General features: G+C 38.9%; 1 protein-coding gene across 4 annotated transcripts in view; it reads left to right on the forward strand.

Annotated features, from left to right (window-relative positions):
- Positions 1-25405, forward strand: part of PPP3CC (protein phosphatase 3 catalytic subunit gamma) — an 81318-nt gene that overhangs the window by 14454 nt on the left and 41459 nt on the right. For all 4 annotated transcript variants that reach the window (XM_043453090.1, XM_043453093.1, XM_043453091.1 and 1 more), the window contains exons 2-3: positions 20993-21190; positions 21560-21684. In XM_043453090.1, the coding sequence (XP_043309025.1) occupies positions 20993-21190; positions 21560-21684 (323 nt within the window). The remainder of the gene's footprint in view (positions 1-20992; positions 21191-21559; positions 21685-25405) is intronic.

The raw sequence follows: 25405 nt of genomic DNA on the forward strand, positions 1-25405 counted from the left end.
GTGTGTGTGTGTGTATGTGTGTGTGTGTACACCATATCTTTATCCATTCATCTGTTGATTGACATTTAGGTTGCTTCCATGACTTGGCTATTGTAAATAGTAAGCAAACTGATTTTAAAAAGGAAGAACAAGCTTGAAGGACTCACTACTGATTTCAAGACTCACTATAAAGCTACAGGAATCAAGACAGTGTGGTAAAGGTGAAAAGGACAGATGGACAGACGGACGGAAAAGAGCAGAGTCCAGAAATAGACCTAAACGTAAATGGTCACTTCATTTTTTGATAAAGCAATTCAGCAGTGAAAGGAAAAAGTTTACAACAAATGGTGTTGGGACAACTGGATATCTGTATGGAGAAAAGTAAAATCTGACATGTAGCCTACACAAAGCTTATTTAATAATGGATCACAGACCTAGATGTAAAAGCAAAACATTACCATTTTTGTAAACTTGGGAGAAATATCAATAACCTCAGATACGGAGATGACACCAACCTTATGGCAGAAGTGAGGAAGAACTGAATAGCCTCTTTTTTTTTTTTTTTTTTAAGTGATAAAGGATGACTTTTATTTTTAATTAATGAGGGAACAAATAGATGGTGCAACTAGTTCAAAATAAATAAATAGCCTCTTAATAACAGTGAAAGAGGAGAGTGAAGAAGTTGGCTTAAAACTCAACATTCAGAAAACTAAGATCATGGCACCCAGTCGCATCACTTCATGGCAAATAGATGGGGAAACAGTGGAAACAGTGTCAGACTTTATTTTTTGGGCTCCAAAATCACTGCAGATGGCAACTGCAGTCATGAAATTAAAAGGCACTTACTCCTTGGAAGAAAAGCTATGACCAACCAGGACAGCATATTAAAAGCAGAGACATTACTTGCCAACAAAGGTCTGTCTAATCAAAGCTATGGTTTTTCCAGTAGTCACGTATGGATGTGAGAGTTGGATCACAAAGAAAGCTGAGCGCCGAAGAATTGATACTTTTGAACTGTGGTGTTGGAGAAGACTCTTGAGAGTCCCTTGGACTGCAAGGAAATCCAACCAGTCCATCCTAAAGAAAATCAGTCCTGAATATTCATTGGAAGGACTGATACTGAAGCTGAAACTCCAATACTTTGGCATCTGGTGCAAAGAACTGATTCACTGGAAAAGACCCTGATGCTAGGAAAGTTTGAAGGCGGGAGGAGAAGGGGACAACAGAGGATGAGATGGCTCGATGGTATCACCGACTTGATGGACATGAGTTTGAGTAAGCTCCAGGAAGTTGGTGATGGACAGGAAAGCCTGGCGTGGTGCAGTCCATGGGGTCACAAAGAGTCAGATGTGACTGAACTGAACTGAAAAGAAAACCTGGAAGAAATCTTTGTGACCTTGGGGTAGACAAAGTTTTCTTCAGTGACAAAAAGCAAGAACTATAAAAACTGATAATTGGACTTCATCAAAATTAAAATCTTTTCTTCTTCTAAATATGTTTTCTTAAGAGAATGAAAGACAAACCTTGGACTGGGAGAAAATACGCTAGGTGTGTCTTACAAAGGACTTTTATTAAGAATATTTAAAGAATTTAACAACTCACTGATAAGCCAACCAGCAAAATTTAAAAATGGGCACGATTTGAACAGACAACTCACAAATGAAGATATATAAATAGCCAGTAGTAGACAAGAAGATATTTGATATCATTAGCTATCAAAGAAGTACAAATTAAAACCACAATGAACTACCACTACACACCCATTAGAATGGCTGAAATTGAAGGGACAGCTATCAACTTTTAACAAGGATGTGGAGTGACAGACTCTTAGGCACTGTTGGTGGGAATGTGAAGTTGTAAAAGTCCTTGGGGAAAATGGCTCGGACAGTCTCTTCATGTGTTAATTATACACCTGCCTTCCATCTCTAGCACTCCACCCCTAGGTATTTACCCAAGAGTAATGAAAATAAGATTTGTACACAAATGTTTATAGCAGCTTTGGTCATAATAGCCCAAACCAGGAAATATTCAATGGGTAAATGAATGACCTCATGGTAAATCATCACCGTGGAGTACTAGTCAGCAATAAAAAGATACAAACTACTGACTATGCAACAGCACAGGTGAATCACAAAACCACTATGTTTATGAAAAATACCAGACACAAAAAAACTGTACGCTGGACTGCTCCATTCATATGAAACTTAAAAAGTGCAAAATTCATGTGTAGTGACAGAAAGTAGATCAGCTGTTGTCTGGTGCTGAGAGGCAGAGGAGAGGGTCTTTCAAGCGTAATGGAAATGTTTCGTTTTTGATTGTGGTTGTGGTTTGACAAAGACGTGTCATATTTTATCGAATTGTGCACATTAGTGGATACAGTTTACTGTTCCTAAATACACCTCAATAAAACATCTTTAAAAAAGAAGTTAAGGGAGCTGTCAGTTCAAGTCAGTCGCTCAATTGTGTCCGACTCTTTTTGTGTGTGTGTGTGTGTGTGTGTGTCCCGACTCTTTGTGACCCCATGAACCGCAGCACGACCTCCCTGTTCATCACCAACTCCCGGAGTCCACCCAAACCCATGTCCATTGAGTCAGTGATGCCATCCAACCATCTCATCCTCTGTCGTCCCCTTCTCCTCCTGCCCTCAGTCTTTCCCAGCATCAGGATCTTTTCCAGTGAGTCAGCTCTTTGCATCAGGTGGCCAAAGTATTGGAGTTTCAGCTTCAACATCAGTCCTTCCAAAGAACACCCAGGACTGATCTCCTTTAGGATAGACTGGGGGGTGGGGGTGGGGGGCTATACCCTAAAATTAATCTAGGATTTAGTGCAGATGACTGACTTTGGCTAAAATGAGTTTGCAGGTTGATAGGCTACTGCAAAATCGAATTGAAAACCTGAAAGAAGGAAATAAATAGAGGCCCCCTGTGAACTAAGGGGATTAGTAGTTTGCTTTAGAAGCATACAATTTACTTTGAAATACTGCCTGGAGTTGAAATGCCTCCTTTTCAAAGTATGCTTCAGAGAGAAAATATTTGCACTATATGACTAGCTTTAATCCATGGATGTATTCTTAGTTATTTTTTATACTTATTAAAGCACAGCAAATCATTCAGAAGGACGATAAAAATGAGCAAAGGAGGTGATGTTTATAGATAATTTATGAATGAATAAATTCGAATGACCAGTGAGCATATGAGATGATAGACATATGAACAAAGATATTTGTTGCCACGTTACTCATGAGAGCAAAAATTAACAATAAAAATAGCTGCAGTGTTATAGCAGATTGGTTAGGTGAATTATGATGCAAACTTTGAGAACTCTATTGTAGAAGAATATTTGTTGGTATGAGAAGATTTTAATAGTTTAATACAAAAGTTAAAAAAACAGGTTACAAGAGGAGGATTCTGCAATATTTTTCAGGAGACAGATTACAGGATTGTATAGTACAGCTGATTATAAAATAAGATATTTAACTATTAAAAATAGTAAGATCTACATCAGAATTTTAACAGTGATTATCTTTCGTTGGTGGCATTCTAAGAGATTTGGTTTTATGGGGGTTGTTGTTTTCTGTGATCTTTAGTTTAAAAAAAAATTTTTTTTTTAAAATAGAAGTATGGGGATTTCCCTGGTGGTCCAGTGGTTGGGAATCAGGGGGACATGGGTTTGATCCTTGACTGGGTAACTGGGATCCCACATGCCATGAAGCAACTAGAGAGTCTGTGTGCTGTGACACAGACCCCACGTGACGAGAGGGGAGGCTGTGTCCCACACCAAGACCTGGTGCGGTCGGATAGATGAGTAAATAAGTATTTTAAATAAAGTTTGAAGTATACTGGATATATAATATTTTGTTAGTTTCAGGTGTATCACAGATTAATTCAGCTATATAATATATATTTTATATTGTTTTCCATTATAAGTTATTACAAGATATAGTTCCCTGTGTTATACAATAAATCCTATTACTTGTCTGTTTTATATACAGTAATTTGTATATGTTGTTAAAAATTGTTTTGCACTGAGTATATAGTTTCTTTGATGTGATTTGAAGATAAGCAGAAGGTTAAACATTGATACTGTAGTATTCATTATGCTGTACCTTCTGTTTTTGCAAATTCTTTGAGAATTTCAAAAAAGTTTTACAATAGCTTGAAAATCTTCACTTTATTTACAGTGTTAGCCATGATATTTATCAAGCATAGCTTCACTTATGAGGCTATTTAATGGCAGTCCTTAAGTTTGATTCTAATAAATACGAAGTGTAATAAAGTTTTGTTCACATTAGATACAAAGCAAAGTATCACCTCTAACTGCTGGCTGATTTAGATTTGTTAATAGTTTCACAATAGGAAGAGGTTTTGCATTTGGACACCAAGATCTGTTGATGATGTATTGATGATCCATTAATGGTCAGTAATCTTTGGGAATTCCATGGCAGTCCAGTGGTTAGGACTCAGCACTTCACTGCCTAGGCCTGGGCTCAGTCTCTGGTAGGGGAGCTAAGATCCCTCAAGCTTTGCAGCATGGCCAAAAAACCCCAAAAAAACCAAAAAGTATTCTTTCTAGCCTTGTAGAAACAGGTGACGAATTTACCTCTTGGACATCCAGCAATGCTCTTTGATTCCTAGGTGAGTTGCAGCCTAATTAGATATTGGTAGTATTACCATTGGATTGATTAATTTATAATAGAGTTATGTACATTTTGAATAAGTAATACAATTTGTTGTTGTTGTTGTTAAGTCTCTCAGTCATGTCTGACTCTTTGTGACCCCATGGACTGCAGCATCCCAGGCTTCCCTATCCTTCACTAACTAACTGGAGCTTGCTCAAATTCATGTCCATTGAGTCAATGATGCCATCCAACCATCTCGTCCACTGTCGTCCCCTTCTCCTCCTGCCTTCAATCTTTCCCAGCATCAGGATCTTTTCTAATGAGGTTTTTCGCATCATGTGGCCAAAGTATTGGAGCTTTAGCCTCAGCATCAGTCCTTCCAATGAATATTCAGGACTGATTTCCTTTAGGATGGACTGGTTGGATCTCCTTGCTGTCCAGGGGACTCTCAAGAGTCTTCTCCAACACCATAGTTCAAAAGCATCAATTCTTCGGCACTCAGCTTTCTTTGTGATCCAACTCTCACATCCATATATGACTGCTGGAAAAACCATAGCTTTGACTACATGGACCTTGGTTGGCAAAGTGATGTCTCTGCTTTTAATATACTGTCCTGGTTGGTCATAGCTTTTCTTCCAAGGAGCAAGCGTCTTTTAATTTCAAGACTGCAGTCACCACCTCCAGTGACTTTGGAGCCCAAGAAAATAAAGTCTATTATTGTTTCCATTGTTTCCCCATCTATTTGCCATGAAGTGATGGGACCAGATGCCATAATCTTAGTTTTTTGAATGTTGAGGTTTAAGCCAGCTTTTTCACTCTCCTCTTTCACCTTCGTCAAGAGGCTCTTTAGTTCCTCTTTGCTTTCTGCCATAAGGGTGGTGTCATCTGCATATCTGAGGTTATTGATATTTCTCCTGGCAGTCTTGATTCCAGCTTGTGCTTCATCCAGGCTGGCATTTTGCATGATGTACTCTGCATATAAGTTAAATAAACAGGGTGACAGTATACAGCCTTGACGTACTCCTTTCCCAATTTGGAACCAGTCTGTTGTTCCATGTCCAGTTTTTTTTTTTTTTTTTCCCATGTCCAGTTCTAACTGTTGCTTCTTGACCTACATATACATTTCTCAAGAGGCAGGTATGATGGTCCGGTACGCCCATCTCGAAGAATTTTCCACAGTTTGTTGTGATCCATACAGTCAAAGGCTTTAGCATGTCAATAAAGCAGAAGTAGATGTTTTTCTGAAGTTCTCTTGCTTTTTCTATGATCCAGCCGATGTTGGGCAATTTGATCTCTGGTTCCTCTGCCTTTTCTAAATCCAGCTTGAACATCTGGAAAAGTTCTCCATTCACGTACTGTTGAAGCCTAGCTTGGACAATTTTGAGCATTACTTTGCTAGCACGTGAGATGAGTACAATTGTGTGGTAGTTTGAACATTCTTTGGCATTGCCCTTCTTTGAGATTAGAATGAAAACTGGCCTTTTCCAGTACTGTGGCCACTGCTGAGTTTTCCATATCTGCTGGCATATTGAGTGTAACACTTTAACAGCATCATCTTTTAGAATTTGAAATAGCTCAGCTGGAATTCCATCACCTCTACTAGCTTTGTTCATAGTGATGCTTCCTTACGCCTACTTGACTTTGCACTCCAAGATGTCTGTCTCTAGGTGAGTAATACAATAATATGGTATAAACTTTTAAAAGGTGTGTAACAAAAGTCTTCTTCCTATCCCTAATTCTAGGCCACCAGTTCCCTGTCTTGGGGAGGTTAAAGCCTGTCACCAGAGACCACCAGGAACACATCTGTATCTTATCAAAATGAAGTTACACTTAGCTTGTTGCAACAAGGAATCACATATACTAGAATAACTGGTGGAGCATCTCAGAAGGAGGGAGTTAGAAAGGAAGATACACAGTATTTTCAGAGCAGAGATTGGTCATAGAGTGAATTTAGGGTGGAAGTTAGTAGTCTGGGCCGGGACTAGCTACACTATGCGATTTAGTTGACTTGCTGGAATGGTCAGTGATTTTATCTTTAGACCGGAGTCCCTGAGGTGTTTTTGTCCGATCAGTTTCTCTGTGGTACTGGAACATACATAATGAGCTAATGTAAAAAAAAAAAAAGAGCTTAGATAGTCTGTAATGCACATTGTGGATTGATTTGGTTCACTTTATCTGACTTTTAAGCCATTGTGTTTTCTCTGAGAGTTTGGGAACAATTTGTGGTTTCTGTTTCAATTTTCACTCTTTGCCTCTGATCATTTTTTAAAACTGGAGGATTTACCACTTAGGAGTGATCAGTCAAGGTCTGTGCCATTGTTAAGAGAGGTTGTGAGTGTTTATCAAGCTTTTGATGGTAGTCATTTTGACCTCTGTAAACACCAAGCCATTTTGTTGTTTTCCTTAGATGATTTTTTTTGTTTTTATTTATTTTATTGGAATATAATTGCTCTGCAATGTTGCATTAGTTTCTGCTGTGCAACGTGAATCAGCTGTATGCGCACATATATCCCCTCCCCTTGGGGCCTCCCCCCTCCATCCCACCCTTCTAGGTCAGATGATTGTTTTTTGAGTCAGAGTCACCTGGCATGATAATGACTGAATGCATTATTTAAGACTCAGGAGACCACACACATGGCATTTGTAACAGACAAAACTTCAATAATTGTTGTTAAAGCTTGAGATAATGTCCCATATATCTCATATCTATCTGGATCTTCCTATGGTAACCAAGTTGTTTTTCCCCTGTTAATTTGGATATGGGGTATTTACCTTTCCCAGTGTCTGAAGAATTAGTCCTGCATTGTTGATTATCAAGGATAAAGGTCTTGGTAATACTAAGAATGAAGGGCGGGGTATTTATTGACAGTCTACAATCTGGAAACAGAAGAAAAGAGCCAAGAGAATAAAGGGCAAAATCATGGAATGTGCATGGTAATCAGTGGCTTCTGGCATCTGAGAGATTGTGTTCTGTTGATTTTGGACATAAATGGTCTATTCACATTATCTTCTGCTTTTGAACCAAAACAGTTCTGGAAATCCTAACTCAGGCACAGTGTCTGGCCATAGCAATGATGTAAGCAGTACGCATAGTTAATTTGTTCTATGTAGTGTTAATAGTTACAAGCACATGATACATACCTTTACCAAAGTTCTTTTGACATGTCTCCCCAAGGTTAGCTGTTGATCTTTAGATTATAGGTGGAACTTTAGGTTAATGTAAGGCAGAAGCAAAAACTCCTTGTAGGTGTTTGAGTCTGCAGGCTTTATTTATTCATTTAATTTATTATATCAACCATTAACCAGCCTTATCAGAATGGAAGAGAGTGGAATCTTCTGTTAAAGTATGTAATCAGTTTCATAAGGAGTCAGTCATTGAGTATTCTGAAAGTATGAATATGTCTTGAACAGAGAGGATATTGACAAATCTCCAAGCCTTTTGATTATTCCTATAAAATGTATGAGGAATGTCACCAATACAAGCTTATTTAAACCTAGAGATAAATCTTTTGTCCACAGCTATTGTGTCAGTCTTTGTATGTAAATGTATCTTTAACCTGAAAGATATAGAAACATTGAAGCATATCTACTTTAACACATTTTAAATTAACAAATCATTAGCTTAGGAAGGCCGAAGGCTGAACTCTTTCCATTTGTCAGATTTTTTTTTTCTTTTTACCCCATTTTAGTAAAGCAAGGAGCTCTCACAATAGTTTTGAGTTAATTAAAAGTTGGAGAATGCCAAACAGAGCTAATAATTTCTGTTAATCCTTTAAAAATATTTTTAATAAGGTAAAGGATCAAATCTTTGTGTAACCTAATGGTCCTTTAATTGGGTAGACCCAAAGGTATCGTAGGCATAAGAGACATCTTTACAGTTTTATTGTTCTGAGTTTGGAGAAGAACAAAATCAAAGAGAATTGTTGTGTGACAGAATACTAGTTGTGACTATCCAAAGGTGAGGAATAGTTAAATTAAAGGCAGTATATTTAAAAATACAGCAATAAGTGACACTGTTTATTAGGAATGTCATCTTTTTTCTAAAAGTAAGGAATGTAAAATAAAAAGAAGACTTACAAGTTCGTTAAAAGAAAAAAAGCACAGAATTAACAGAATACTTTGATTTAAGGAATGTCTTCTCTCGGCACAGAATAACTGCCCTTTTAACAGAAAGAAAATCAAATTCTAGTTTTCCTCTATTACTCATGAAAGGATTTACATTAAAAGGATCTATAAGCCTTTATTCCTTATGATAAACCCCTCACATTTGACCAGTTTTGTCAGAAATTTTGATGTATTTTCTTTCTCTCCTCAAAGGTTGTTTTGTTTTTGTACAAACCCAGACAAATGAAATATACCAGTTCTCAGACTTGCTACCTTTATTAAGGTCTACTGTCTAATTTGTCTTTAGCTATACTCTTGTCACTTTTTGACACAGCTAGAAATTTCCCACCCCCCAGCTTTATTGAGATATAATTGACATATGGATGTGAGAGTTGGACTATAAAGAAAGCTGAGCACAGAAGAACTGGTGATTTTGAACTGTGGTGTTGGAGAAGACTCTTGAGAGTCCCTTGGACTGCAAGGAGATCCAACCAGTCCATCCTAAAGGAGCTCAGTCCTGGGTGTTCACTGGAAGGACTGATGCCGAAGCTGAAACTCCAGTACTTTAGCCACCTGATGCGGAGAGCTGACTGATTGGAAAAGACCCTGATGCTGGGAAAGGTTGAGGGTAGGAGGAGAAGGGGACAACAGTGACTGAGATGGTTGGATGGCATCACCGACTCAATGGACATGGGTTTGAGTGGACTCTGGGAGTTGGTGATGAACAGGGAGGCCTGGGGTGCTGCGATTCATGGGGTGGCAAAGAGTCAGACACAGTTAAGCGACTGAACTGAACTGAATTGACATATATCATTTTGTGAGTTTAAGGTGTATGATATGTTGATTTGATATATACTGCAAAATGATTATTTACCACAATGGTGTTAGCTGACAACGTATAAACACCCTATAATTACCATATCTTTTTTGTGGTGAGACAGATATTTCTTATTCTAAAACAAAATTATTCTCTTTATTTCTTTATAACCAAAAACATATCTGATACTATGCATTCACATTTCCATGTCTTTACATGCATTCTTTTACATTCCTTCAAAATCAGTAACAAAAGACACTGTTAAGAGTTAAAGGTTGATTGAGAGGGGAATTGTGAGGGTATTAGAAATGAGTAATCTTATAACTTCCAGAGAGTTACAAATTAAAAGGGCTTTTATTGCCTGTGGACTAATTGGCCTCTCAATTCTCTTTAGGGTAATGCCAACTAGTCTTTCCCAGGTTTTGTGTCCTCTGTCTGTGTGAGTGCTAAGTCACTTCATTGGGGTCCAGCTCTTTGCAACCCCATGGACTGTCGTCTCCCCAGGCTCCTCTGTTCATGGCATTTTCCAGGCAGGAATACTGGAGTGGGTTGCCATTTCCTCCTACGGGGGATCTTCCTGACCCAGGGATTGAACCTGTGTCTCCTGCATTGGCAGGCGGATTCTTTGCCGCTGAGCCACCAGGGAAGCCTTGTATCTCCTAGACACATCAAAATAGGGACTAATTGATAGAGATCAGGGATATTTACACAAGCCTGAGTCCTTCAGTAAATGTTCTTTTTTCCTGGCATTTGGGGATTCTTTCAGGGAGCCAGTTTTAGAATTTGAATTGCATTTGGAAGTTTCTTCATATTACAGAATGAAGAGCATTGGGTATTCAGAATTCTGTTTCCTGTTGTTTGAAGGTGCCTCTCAAATAATTTTGTTCATGTTAGAAGTTCCCCAGGATGCCATTTGTATTTCAGAATTTTTCCTTGGTGAAATTATGGCATTTATTGAGTATATTGGTAATCTGAAATGTAAAGGAAGCAGATAGAAGAGGCCCAGCGGAGACAAAGGCTCAGACTGAGAAAGCTCAGTGGGATCTGCAGCGGTTATCAAGCGTGGCACTTTTGCAACCACGTGTCTCTGGAAGATGCAAAGTGACACCAGAGATCACCCGTTACCAACTGAGGGCCAGTCAGAGCCTCAGCTCAGATAGACAGAGCTAAACAAGACACTTCTCAGCATTTTAAGGCCTGAGGAAGATCCTTAGGAAGTTTTAGAGAAATTGATCTAGTGCAGAGTTGATCTAAAGACACTCATCTAATGAGACCTTCCAGACTTGTCAGAGGCTGTCTGAACCAACCTTTGGGGCTGGCTGGAGGATCCCCTTCTTAGCTCTTGTCTGTCCTCTGCTTATGTACTTCCTTGTAGATGAATGACACTCAAGATACTAAACAAACAGACAGGTGATGGGATTGCTGATAATTAGGGAGAAGCCAGATTTTGCTCCCAAACAGTACAATCTGATAAGACTGAAAGAGGACCCATAGATCACCTTGACCCTGAAGTGCTCGACAAAAGTACTGGAGCTCAGGCAACTGTAGTCAGGGTGGCCCTGAGCAGGTGGCTATCAAGTGGCCTCATAAGTGCACACTCTTACAGAGCCACGGATGTATCCAGAAACAAGGTCAGCCGAAGGATTTGTTTATAAAGAAACAGAGTTAGGTGTGGGAAGATCTCCTGGAGGAGGAAAATGGCAACCCACTCTAGTACTCTTGCCTGAAAGATTGCACGGACACGAGGAACCTGGTGGGCTGCAGTCCACAGGGTCGTAAAGAGTCAGACATGGCTAAGCAACTGAACAGAGGCACACAGAACAAGTGAAAACCAGGGGGCCAGGGACCTTCTCTGAGGCGGTTAGGAAGGCTACTCACAGATGCTATTGTTAGATGAGAGACTGTTGTTGGATTTTTAGGCTGGAAGTTTGTCATCTGGGCAAGGGCTAGTTAGAATCTGTAAACTTGATAAGTTGCTGGCACTCATAAGTTCTAGTGTTAGATCAGATCTGGTGTCTATGCAGAGTTGCTGTTAAATTACTCTGCCTGAGGTCTTATCTTGAAATATACAGATCTGAAACATCTGGTGTGAGAAAGTTTGAGCTCAGATAGTCTGTGATGTATGTTGTGGTTTGGTTTGGCTCACTTTATCTGTCTTATGAGTCATAGTACAGTTATAAGTTGGGACTGCTGTTTCGATTCTGAGAGGTATCTGGTGTTAGTTTCTTGTGTGTATAAAAGTGTATTTGTGATTGTTGAACAGTCTAAGGAAAAAACTTTGACTTCAGGAATTCAGTATTAGTTTTCCACTGCTGTGTAACAAATTATCACAAACTCAGTGGCTTAAAACAATGATTTTTTTAAGCTCATAGCTGTGTGGTTATGAGACTTCTCTGCTCAACAGCTCAAAGGCTGAAATCAAAGTGCCCACCAGGCTGAGTTTACATGTGGAGGCTCGGGGAATCTGATCATTAGCATGTTCAGGTTATTGGTAGTTCCTTGTGGTGGTAGGGATGAAATCTTTATTTTTATCTGGGGGCCTCTCCTTGCTCCTAGAGGCTGCCTTCATTCCTTGCTCCGTGGCCGCCTCTGTCTCCAAGCTAACGATGGAGAACTTACACGTCGAATCCCTTTCATGCTTCAGATCTCTCCCTATGTCTAACCTCTAGATCCAGATGCAAAGGTCTCCTGTGCTTAGGTCGGGTATACCTGGACAGTCTCCCTATTTTAAGGTCATCTGATATGGGACCTTACTTATGCTTGCAGACTTCCTTCCTTCCACCAGTACCTAGATTGTGGTTTGATGGAGTAACTGGGAGAAGATGTGTATATACCATGGGCCAGGCATCTTGAGGGGTCTGTCTCCCACTCACCACAGTGCCTTTGTGTGTTTTGAAGCATAAACCACAGTTTCCTCTTTGTCATCTTAGGAACTCTTGGTCATTTATAGGTGTAACTTAAATTTGATGTCGAATTTTTGAATGTCGCTGGTAATAGTCAGTTTGGGGTACAGCTCTGCTGATTTGAGAAGTCTTATTTATGTATAAAACTGACTAGCATAGGGAAAGTTATTGCCAACAGGATTGCCTTTTATGCCTTTGGCATCTCCTATTTTTCTCTTAGTAAGTTTTTTTAATAAAAACTTGGAAAAATGTAGGGCAAAGCAGATAGGGGTAAAAAAGCCACTTGTAGTCCAAACACGTACTTTCATCCTATTCTTTCAATTTTTATTGTTCACTAAAAAGAGTATCAGTATGATCATGTAGTGTAGAAAATAATTATATACTAACTTCTTATAGATCTATTTCTGATTATAGAAGTGATACAGGGTAATTGGAGAAAGTTAAAAAAAAATAGGCAAGCTGGAAGAATGAGATAATTTAGAATCTTGTTACCTAGCACTAATACTTGGGTATATTTCTTCACTGCCTTTCCTAATGCATTATTTAGTCACAATTTAGATCATATTATATGAATTTATTTTTAAACAGAGTTAATACTGGAACACTTAACAATTTTAAATAAAAGATATTTGGTGTATTACTTATCACCCAGGAGTTTCTTTGTATCTTAACCTTTAAAAGTGACTTTGTTAATTCTATGTGAATTTTAAATTCATAAATAAGCTTTTTGTTTTAAAATTTTTACATGCATATGTACATATATACACACACATATATATGTATATATATATATATATATATGTATGATCACTATTTTATGGGAAAAAGAGAGAGAATTCCTTTGTCTTTTCAAATTGACTCACTCCCTCAGAGTCCCTGACAGCTGAGTTTTCACCCTACCTTATATTTTAATACCATCCATGGACCAAGGACGTTAGTGTTTCCATTGTCTCTACTTCCCTCTTGCTTCTTGAGAAAAGATGCCATGACCCTGGCCTTGCTCTGGGGAATAGCAGGTCAGAAAAAGAAAGTGCTTTGAAAAGAGGTCTTTAAAGAATGTTCCAGACTTAGAGAGTGAAAGAGAGCACCACGTGCCTCCTCACCCCTCTTCTCCTGATTTCTCAGGCTGACTGTGCTCAGTCCGTCAGTCACGTCCTCTGTGACCCCATGGACTGCAGCCTGCCAGGCTCCTCTGTCCATGGCATTTTCCAGGCAAGAATACTGGAATGGGTTGCCATTTCCTACACCAGGGGATCTTGCTGACCGAGGGATCGAACTGTGTCTCTTACATCTCCTGCAGTGGCAGATTCTTCACGACTGGCATCACCTGGGACTGCCTAGAATGTTAAAATGTTCCTCCTGAAGGTGCAGACTGATATGAGGGCTCAGTGCAGTATTTTCTTGCTGAAACATTAATAGACTGGGCACTCGCTGTATGAATTATTAAAGAATACAGAAAATCACTATTTACTTGGTGATGAAAATAGTTTGTTTTGTTACTTACTGTGCTTCTACTTTTGAGGAGAGAGATGAGGCAAAGACAAATACTTTGTTTTGTAATATTCCTTGCAAAGTGTCCGAAATGTGATCTGGATTTGGTCATCAACCATGTCAACAATGATTCTGTTTTAACAGTGGGGTGAAAAAAAATCCTTCTATTAATGCTTTTTTTAGGATTGAGGAGGAACTGAAATGGAAGACGTGTACATGAGTGGAAGTTTGATTCTTTGAGTTACATAATCTTACATAAGGAGCCACTGACTCATTGGAAAAGACCCTGATGCTAGGAAAGATTGAGGGCAGGAGGAGAAGGCGGCAACAGAGGATGAGATGGTTGGATGGCATCACTGACTCGATGGACATGAGTTTGAGCAAACTCAGGGAGATAGTGAAGGACAGAGGAACCTGCCTCTGCAGTCCATGGGGTCGCAAAGAGTCTGTCACGACTTAGCAGCTGAGCAATAACAACAATGAGAACTCTTAGGATTTACTCTGTTAACTTTGTTGTATATCATACAGCAGTGTTAGCTATTATCATTATAGCACATTACATTCCTAGTACTTATTTATCTTTTCCCTGAAAATTTGTATCTTGCTACCCCTTTCCTCCATTTTTCCTTCCTCCTACCCTTCTCCTTTGGTAACTGTAAGTCTGATCTCCTGTTCTAGGAGTTTTGTTTTGTTTTTAGATTCCATATGTAAGTGATACCATACAGGATTTTGTCTTTGTCTGCCTGACATATTTCACTTAGCATGATGCCCTCAAATCCATCCATATTGTTGCAAATTATAGGACTTGCTCATTTTTTAAGGGTGAATAATACTCCATTGTGTATATATGTACCATAACATCTTCATTCATCCATCAGTGGACACACAGGTTGTTTCCATAACCTGTTACATTTTACATGCCTCTTAGACATCTGAGTAGATGTTAAATAGACTGTTGAATTTAAGAGTCTGGAGGGCTCATCAGTTTTCAGAAGGTTTATGTTGAAAGTCTTGGTTGTATTTGTACAAACAACTCCCTTTGTAATCATGTTGCAGCTAGTTTAATTATGAAATAAAATCATTTCTACAGTTTTTACTTTCTCATTTATTTATTTATTTGGCTGTGCTGGGTCTTAAGTTTTGACACACGTGATCTTTAGTTGGCATGTGGGAATCTAGTTCCCTGACCAGGAATTGAACCCAGGATTCCTGCATTGGGAGCACAGAATCTTAGCTACTGGACCACTAGGGAAGTCCCTTATTTTTAAAGATAAAAAGCTGAATGATGTCCCTCCACTATTTTTTATGACTATTTTTTTTAATGTGGATACACTTTAAGTGACCTGTTCTTTTTTAAGCAGTTATTTAATTGTTTATTTTTGGTTGCGCTGGATCTTCGTTGCTTTGTGTGGGCTTCGTCTAGTTGTGGTGAGCAAGAGCTGCTGTCTCGTCGTGGTGCTCGGGCTTCTCGCTGTGGGGTCTTGTCTTGTTGTGGAGCACAGTCTGCCGGAGTTGTAGCTCAGAGGCCCCAGAGCGTGCAGGAGGTGTAGCTGTAATTCGTGGGCTCTGGAGCGTGGCCTCAGTAATTGTGGCGCATGGGCCTAGTTGCTCCGTGGCGTGTGGGATCCTCCCAAACCAGGGATTGAACCTTGTTTCCTGCATTGGCAGGTGGATTCCTAACCAGTGTACCACCAGGGAAGGCCTAAGTGGCCTTTTCTAGTGCCAGTCATCTTTGAATAACAAGAACCTCCTCTCCTCCAAAAAAAAAAGTACTGTACTTTGTTAACCCCTAAATTATCATATTTCTGGGTAAATGACCTTTCAATTCATAGTCAAAAATTTTTTTAACTCTGTGCTTGCGTTTTGAGACCCTTTGATCCCTCTATTAACCCTACTTTCTTGTTGATAAGGATTGTAGCTTTTAAAATGATGAGCCTATGTTAAAAATAAAGGAACCAGTGCCCCAAGTGACAATATGAAATAACCAATAAGGCAATAACTTGAGTGCTGGCACTACTGACATTTTGATTCTTTCATTTAAAAATGCCTAATTTGGTCCTGAAACATTGTAAGTCAACTGTACTTCAATAAAATATGTATATATATATTAAGAAAAAAAATTAAAATGCCTACTTTGGTTAGCATAATTTTTTGAACAAATAAAATGTCTGGAATTACTTACTACCCTTGTAATTACACTTGAGTATCTTTTCTTTGAAAATTGAAAAATTGTGCTAAGACTTGGTTTTGGGAGGATGATAGCTTTAGAAATGGAATAAAGAGGCGACACATAGCCACAGAAATGAAGAAGGGAGACTTCTGTGTTTGGTGGCATATGGTTTATTTATGACTTGAAAGGATACAAGTACTAAACCTCAGTGTTACAGTTTAAATACTTCATAGTTTAAAGCATGGGTAAGATGTTAGAAGCTTAAACTTCAGAATCCAAGTGCTTAGATTGTATTTTTAATTTTTTTATTTTTTCATTTATTTTTATTAGTTGGAGGCTAATTACTTTACAACATTGCAGTGGGTTTTGTCATACATCGACATGAATCAGCCATGGAGTTACATGTATTCCCCATCCCGATCCCCCCTCCAACCTCCCTCTCCACCCGATTCCTCTGGGTCTTCCCAGTGCACCAGGCCCGAGCACTTGTCTCATGCATCCCACCTGGGCTGGTGATCTGTTTCACTATAGATAATATACATGCTGTTCTCTCGAAACATCCCACCCTCGCCTTCTCCCACAGAGTCCAGAAGTCTGTTCTGTACATCTGTGTCTCTTTTTCTGTTTTGCATATAGGGTTATCATTACCATCTTTCTAAAATTCCATATATATGTGTTAGTATGCTGTAATGATCTTTATCTTTCTGGCTTACTTCACTCTGTATAATGGGCTCCAGTTTCATCCATCTCATTAGAACTGATTCAAATGAATTTTTTTAATGGCTGAGTAATATTCCATGGTGTATATGTACCACAGCTTCCTTATCCATTCATCTTCTGATGGGCATCTAGGTTGCTTAGATTGTATTTTTTAATCAGTGAAATTCTGTATGTCACTAAAGACTGTTTAAAACTTGTTAAAACTGAAACTGGGGCTTGAACACATGTATATGCATAATATTCAAGTTTTCATTCTAGTCTAATTCTTGTTCCCCTAAATCCATATTTATCCAAACCAGTCTTATTTAGAAAGTGTGGTCTGTGAACCAGTGTCTGTCCACCAACTGGTGCTAAGTGAAGTCAGTACAGAGAGTGGTGACCATTTAAAAACTTCGATAGCAGCTCGACATCGGCACAACATCTGTGCCTGTGATTATTTTTCTAGTAATTTACTTTTACCACATTTTACAAGGTTTAGTTTTCTACCTGTTGGTGCTAGGGTGGGGGCAGTTCCCAAGACAGTTTACGAAGCATTTCTCTAGATCTCCTTTCTTTCTACTCAGAAATTCTGAACTCCTTGTATCCCTGTGGCCACACAGGGGCTGGGAGTAAGGACACGAAGATGAGTAAACTGTGCCTATGTGATGACTGAGAATGCAGGCGCTAATTATCTGAGCTTTGTGGGCACAAGCTTTGCAACCCCATGGACTGCAGCACACCAGGCTCCCCCATCCTTCACTGTCTCCTGGAGTTTGTTCAAAATTCATATCCACTGAGTCGGTGATGCTATCTAACCATCTCATCCTCTGTCGCCCCCTTCTCTTCCTGCCCTCAATCTTTCCCAGTATCAGGGACTTTTCCAATGAGTTGGCTCTTCTCATCAGGTGGCCAAAGTATTGGAGCTTCAGCTTCAGCATCAGTCCTTCCAAGGAATATTCACGGTTGATCTACTTTGGGATTGACTGGTTTGATCTCCTTGCAGTCCAAGGGACTCTCAAGAGTCTTCTCCAACATCACAGTTTGAAAGCATCAATTCTTCAGCTCTCAGCTTTCTTATGGTCCAACTCTCACATCCATACATGACTACTGTAAAAACCTATTTTTGGGTCACCTGCTTGGTGGCTGTGTAGTGGGTCTAATGGCAACCTCCTCCAAGAGGACTTAAGGCACACGCTGTGCCTCCCAGGACTGCTGCTGCTCTATACTATTGCTTATTTCTCCCATAATTTTGAAGCAAATCCCAAATGGCATTTACTTTCATCTGAAAATATTTCAGTAAGAATCACTAAAATACAAAAGGCTTATTATTATTTTTTAACACAACCATAGTACCATTGCTATTTTAGTAAAAATGTAAGTAAACTTGTTCAGGACTAACCTTTACCCTGTTTTATAGACTCACTGGATGAGTGAATAAAAGACCCATCATAATATTTTTCTTATAATAGATGCAGATTATACTATTAGGATAGTATGTTGGTGTACTGTATGAATTACACAAGTTGACACTAAATTTGTCCTCCAAATTGAGGTGGTTTTGAGAGTGAAAGGGGATACTGTTAACAGTTACACTAGGAGAATGGCTGAAATCTAGGACTGTTTTGAGTAAACTGGGGTGTATGTGGTCCCCTTCCGGAGAAGGCAATGGCAACCCACTCCAGTACTCTTGCCTGGAAAATCCCATGGACCGAGGAGCCTGGTAGGCTGCGGTCCATGGGGTCGCTAAGATTTGGACACGGCTGAGCGACTTCACTTTCACTTTTCACCTTCATGCATTGGAGAAGGAAATGGCAACCCACTCCAGTGTTCTTTCCTGGAGAATCCCAGGGACGGGGGAGCCTGGTGGGCTGCCGTCTATGGGGTCGCACAGAGTCGGACACGACTGAATTGACTTGGCAGGCAGCAGCAGCAGCAGCAGCATGTGGTCCCCTATCTCAGTGTAATATTTGCCGGTTGGATAGCTACTATGATTTCTTTCAGTAGGCTTTGAATAGTCAAAATGAGTCAAGTTGTAGCCAAGAGTATTACAAAACTTACCATGGGACTTTCTTCACTTTTGAATAATACAAAATGGTATGGCTAGAGCAAGTTTAAAATTGTGTAAGCACCTGTACATTTCAAGTTGGTTCTTAACACTTCCATAAAGCTAGAAGTGGAATCATCAGACATAAGCACAAATTTTTTTTTTCATTTATTTTTATTAGTTGGAGGCTAATTACTTTACAGTATTGTAGTGGTTTTTGCCACACATTGACATGAATCAGCCATGGATTTACATGTGTTCCCCATCCTGAACCCCCCTCCCCCCTCCCCCCCATCCCATCCCTCTGGGTCATCCCAGTGCACCAGCCCTGAGCACTTGTCTCATGCATCAACCTGGACTGGTGATTTTTTCACACTTGATAATATATATGTTTCAATGCTATTCTCTCAGATCATCCCACCCCACCATTCTCCCACAGAGTCCAGAAGTCTGTTCTGTACATCTGTGTCTCTTTTTCTGTCTTGCATATAGGGTTGTCGTTACCATCTTTCTAAATTCCATATATATGCGTTAGTATACTGTATTAGTGTTTATCTTTCTGGCTTACTTCACTCTGTATAATGGGCTCCAGTTTCATCCATCTCATTAGAACTGATTCAAATGTATTCTTTTTAACGGCTGAGTAATATTCCATGGTGTATATGTACCACAGCTTCCTTATCCATTCATCTGCTGATGGGCATCTAGGTTGCTTCCATGTCCTGGCTATTATAAACAGTGCTGCGATGAACATTGGGGTGCATGTGTCTCTTTCAGATCTGGTTTCCTCGGTGTGTATGCCCAGGAGTGGGATTGCTGGGTCATATGGCAGTTCTATTTCCAGTGTTTTAAGGAATTTCCACACTGTTCTCCATAATGGCTGTACTAGTTTGCATTCCCACCAACAGTGTAAGAGGGTTCCCTTTTCTCCAATAAGCACAAATTAAAATGAACCCCTCTGTTGGGACTTCCCCAGCAGTCCAGTGGTTAGGACTCCGTGCTCCCAGTTCAGGGGGCACGGGTTTGATCCCTGGTCAGGTAACTTGGATCCCATGTGACCAAAAATTAAAAAGAAATAACATGAACCTCTCCTTTCAAATGTATGGTTTATAGACTTATGGCTATAGGTCACAGGAAATCTAAAGTAGACTGTTTTAAAGATAGGTAAAAGAAGAGATGATAGCCAATTTTAAAATGTGAAAAATTTTTTTCTGTTCAAGTTGCTAACTTACCGTGATGTTGTATATAATCTTTATATATAGTGTAAACTGAAGTTAGTTGTTAGCATCTCCAGATTAGAAAACAAAACTAGGCCTCCCATATCTATTTTTCTCAAGTTTGTGCTCTGTTACTATAGGAAGTTATTTTCTGAAAGAGCTCCATTCTGTTAGTTGTGTCCTTATTATCAGTAATATTTTAAGTGACTGCCTTTTAATAGGGCTTCTCTTGTGGCTCCCTGATAAAAGAATCTGCCTGTAATGCAGGAGACCTGAGTTCAGTTCCTGGGCTGGGAAGGTCCCCTGGAGATGGGAAAGGCTACCCATTCCAGTATCCTGGCCTAGAGAATTCCATGGACTGTATAGTCCATGGGGTCGGAAAGAGTCAGACACAACTGAGCGACTTTCACTTTCATCTTTTCATAATACATACATACACTTGTGTATGTATTATTAATAATATAATCATACATTTATTAATAATAAAATCATACATTTTTGATTCCCCTAAACAGGAACTGAAGTTAAACTTCCAAGACATGGTTTCATTATGTCTATTCTTTGAAGGAAATAAATGCATTTTTAGTAGTGTTGTGGTTTCTTTTCCTTCATTTTTTAAACTATAGTTTCTTTTTGAATACTTTTTCATAGAAGAAATATATTCATTGTCTGTTAGCTTATTTACTGAATCAAGTGTTTCATGTTATTATGTAAGGCATAATTTATACACACCTAGATCTTTTAAATGACTTTGACTTTGTGGCCTTCTAAAAAATTAGAATCGATCATCTATAAATCTCTTTAGTTTTTTTTCCCCATGTAGTTCTGGTGCTGTGGGTGTTAAATCATGGTGATGTTTTAGACTTAATTTGTTATGTAAAAGTGATGTGTTTATGGTTGTTTTCTATAACTTCAGCTGTTTACAATTTTTTCTTTTCTTTTCTTTCTAGCTGTCCCCTTTCCTCCGACCCAGCGGCTTACTTTGAAGGAAGTATTTGAGAATGGGAAACCTAAAATTGATGTTTTGAAAAACCATTTGGTGAAGGAAGGGCGACTGGAAGAGGAAGTAGCCTTAAAAATAATCAATGATGGGGCTGCCATACTGAGACAAGAGAAGACTATGATAGAAGTAGACGCTCCAATCACGGGTATGAGAAGGATCTGCATGGTGGTACTTAGATTTGAGCTAGTTTGAGGAATGATTACAGATTTGAGCTAGTTTGAGGAATGATTACAATTCATCATCAACTAAAATGTGTAATAATTATTCTAGGAATTGTGAGCAGTCTTACGATTGTTTGATATGTTTGTTTTTCATTGAAGAAATATAATTTAAAATGTCTAATATTTCCAGTAGGACTGCTTCAGATTGATAGATTACCTGCAATTATTAAGCAGTCCAGTCAAAAACTAGAGTGATTTAAGTTAAAAGTTAAACTGTGGTCTTAATAGTGTAATGCTCTTTCTCTTCTAAAACATAATTTTTCGTCTCACCCTATGTCTTTTTTCCCTCCTAGTATGTGGTGACATTCATGGACAGTTCTTTGACCTGATGAAGTTGTTTGAAGTTGGAGGGTCGCCTAGTAATACACGCTACCTCTTTCTGGGTGACTATGTGGACAGAGGTTATTTCAGTATAGAGGTAAATATTAAACTGGATATATTGGAACTATCATATTGTATTCTTAAAAATATTTTCTTTTCTTTCTTCAGTATAAGAAATTAAAATGAACACTGGCAGAATTTATAAACGTTGTTACTTTCATTAATTAAAGTGATAGAAATTGATATTAAAAAACTATTTCTTTTATTTACTAGTAAAAATCTGACATGTTGAAGGCTGTATTAACCCAGCTTTGCAAATAAGTTAAGTGTTTACCAATCTTTCCTCTTTGGAGGTAGTGTACAGGATATGTATAAATAACTTAAATTGCTTTTCACCCTAAATGGGGTTTGGATTAGCTCACCTTAATTGTAAAACCATAAGCTGTTAGGCTACACTGAATGCATAGATTAACTGCCAATGCTAAATAATCAGGCATTTAACTTATTGTAGGAATAATTTCTGATACTATTGCACGTAGTAAGGACATGTTCATTGAAGGAAAAATAATTACAGTTAATGAAGTTAATGAAAACTCACAATTTACATATTTTGAAAACTGTATGATGACAGAAAAATGGTTAGATTTAAAACAAAGTATTAATATAAGCTTTTACGTATAAAAAATAAAACTATTTTAAAACCTAACAGAGGGACTTTTCTGGTGGTCCATTGGTTAAGATTCTAGGCTCCCGGTGCAGGGGGCCCAGGTTCATATCCCTGGTCAGGGAACTAGATCCCACATACCACATCTAGAGATCCTGCACACCGCAACAAAGACTGAAAATCTTGCATGCTGCAACTAAGACCTGGCGCAACCAGATAAGTATTTTTTAAAAAGCTGATGGAAGGACTTAGAACATTCGTATTTAATGTCTATTGATTCAGCTGCACATGCTCGGCAAAGAAAAGTAACTTTTGAAATAGTACAGGTAATTGAATTATTATGTCACCAGAATAAGCTTGAGATGAGACTTGAGATGAGGTTTATTGTTCATGCAGCATGTCGCCTAAATACAAGTCAACCATGTCACCTGGTTCTCAACCAGAGAAGCAGCTGTGGTTCCAACGCTGCCAAAAACACAAGAAACAGGAGAAATGGATCTTACCCTTCAGTTAGATAGACAGTCTAAATTCATGAGTCAGAAAGCCTCAGTGTTGTCTTGCCAGTGTCCCAGATCCTAGGTGCCTCACCTCCAGGCTGCTCCCTACATCGGGAGCACAGTCTTGACTGCCGGGTTACCAGGGAAATCTCTCTGTTAGGTTTCGACACATAGTGGGCACATGGTATTTGTTGGTTGAATGGATGTTAATAAATCATAGGTTGTATTTGGCTTTATCTTGTTACTTGATGTTTGGCTACCTTAAAGTGTTTTTCTAGAATAGTTTAAGAGATAAATTAATCAAAACTTTAAAGTGACAGCGCTGTATCACATCAGTTTTAAAACTAAACTGTAGGAGATATCTGGTGTTAATTGGAAGTCACTTATAAACCAATAAGGTTATAGGTTTCTGTAAGCTACAGCTTAGTCCAACATGATATAAGTATGTAATTGAACAATAATTTTTTATCAATGTGCTTGATAAACATGAATGTTATGTTTGTCAAACAGAGGAAAATAAGATAACGGAGCCCCGTTTACAATTTTTTGTTATAAATAGTCATTTTTGGGGGTAGAAAAGTTGGGAAATGCAGAATCTAATAAAAACATTTATAAATGAAATAATTACTGTTACCATTTTGTTATATTTCCTTGCATTCTTTTTTCTCCTTTTACATGTATGTACAATTTTCAAAGAAAGTTGAGATTGTTTTGTGTATTCTCTCTTGTAATCTTTTCCCCCTCTTCAACTTTGTGTTGAGAACACTTTTCTCTGTCATTAAAATTTCTCTAAAAGTGTGATGAGTGGCATAAATACCACAATTTATTTCACCATTTCTCTTTGGATAATTCAGTTTGTAGCAGGTACTGCTTATTGTCTCCTTTTTCTCTTCTTATTCCTTACTAGCAAAATCCTTGTTTTTTTTCCAAATAAATGGGCTTGGGGGTTCAGGGAGAACTTTTAATGTTGGGGAGGGAAGGCCCTTATCCCAGCCCAAGGGGATGAATTTTCTGGTTGGTTTGAACCAGTCATGGCAATCCATTCCCTGTCGCTGGTTGATTAGTCTAAGTGAACATGGGATCCTCTTTCACCCAGTAGTGTGTAAAGAGACCTTCTGATGATCATGACCTTTCTTTGTTGTGGACTAAATAATCATAAGATTGTCTCCTGATGTATAGTACGAGGGAGTAAAACTTGAAATTAGAGGCTGAGAAGTATATCAACCAAATCACATTGTAGAGTGGATGTGCACTGTGCTTTTTATAGCGCATTACTTCAGAAAGGTTAGTTGGTCATTTCAGGAGGCAGAAATAAAGACCAAATAAATCAAAAGATATATCATGTTCTTGGAAAGGTAAGTATAGAAAAGAGAAAGTGCATTCTACATTTATATATGAATTTAATCTCATTTTCCCTTGGAATATCATGAAAGTTGGTATGTTGCAAATGGAAGTCAGCCCCCAAAAGGGAAAAGCCATCTAATTATATTTGTATGTGTCTATGTGTTTTCTTTTTTTTTTCATGTTTCTTTTGCATTGTCTTTCTTAGAACATACACATATTTTGATCTAACAGTTTCACTTTCTGCGAAATTATACTACACATATACTCATAATTATGTACAATGACATGAATGAATGAATAGTTTGTCACATGCAGTTCTTCTTGGCGAGCTACAGTCATGGGGTCGCAAAGAATCAGACATGACTGAGCAACTTAGCACACAGGCTTGCAAAGCACCCTGCAGCAAAGAATTGTGCCTGTTAGTAGTACCTGAGTTGGGAGACATTGTTATCTTTCTGGAGATGTGAAGATAAACAAGCATAACCAAGTCGTTTGTTGTGTTTTCTAGTAAGAGAGACAGCATCTTTATATTTGTTTAGTGTCCATGAAAGTCAAGTCAGGGTAAAGGACTAAAGGGGACAGGAGTAGCTCATCTGGGGCTTCCCTGGTAGCTCTGATGGTAAAGAATCCGCCTGCAATGCAGGAGACCCATGTTCGATCCCTGGGTCAGGAAGTTCTCCTGGAGAAAGGAATGGCTCCCCACTCCCGTATTCTTGCCTGGAGAATCCCATGGACAGAGGAGCCTGGAGGCTACAGTCCAGGGGGTCCCAAAGAGTTGGACACGACTGAGCAACTAACACTTTCACTTTCAATTTAGTTGGAGGTCAGCTAAGTTCTATTTGAAGAGGTAACATTTGAATAGAACACGTGAATGACCGGAGAGAATGAGCCATGCGTAGATGGAGGTGGGGTGAGTACCTTCCAGGCAGAGGCTGTGTAGAGCTCTGAGGAAGGAACGAGCCTAAGACAGCTCAGGAACAGAAGCAAGGTCAACGTGGTTTGACAAAATGAGTAAGGGGACAATGTGGATGGTGCATCAGAGAGAGAGGCAGGGGTTACATGATGTCAGGCTTTGCAAACCATGGTAGAGTTTGGGTTTTATTCTGAACTCAATGAAAATCCTCTAGAGCTTTTTTTGTTGATATGTTTTTTGTTTTTTAAGCGTGGCAGTGATATAACTTCCATTTATGTTTTAAGACAGTTCCTCTAGCTGTTATGTGGGAGACTGACTCTAGGAGCCCAAGAACGGGTTCAGGGAGACTCGTTAGGAGTCTCATTCAGGAGCGTAGGCAGAAGATGCTGGTGAACTAGAA

Source organism: Cervus canadensis, chromosome 30, assembly GCF_019320065.1.
Source record: "Cervus canadensis isolate Bull #8, Minnesota chromosome 30, ASM1932006v1, whole genome shotgun sequence".
In the NCBI taxonomy this organism is placed as follows: domain Eukaryota; kingdom Metazoa; phylum Chordata; class Mammalia; order Artiodactyla; family Cervidae; genus Cervus; species Cervus canadensis.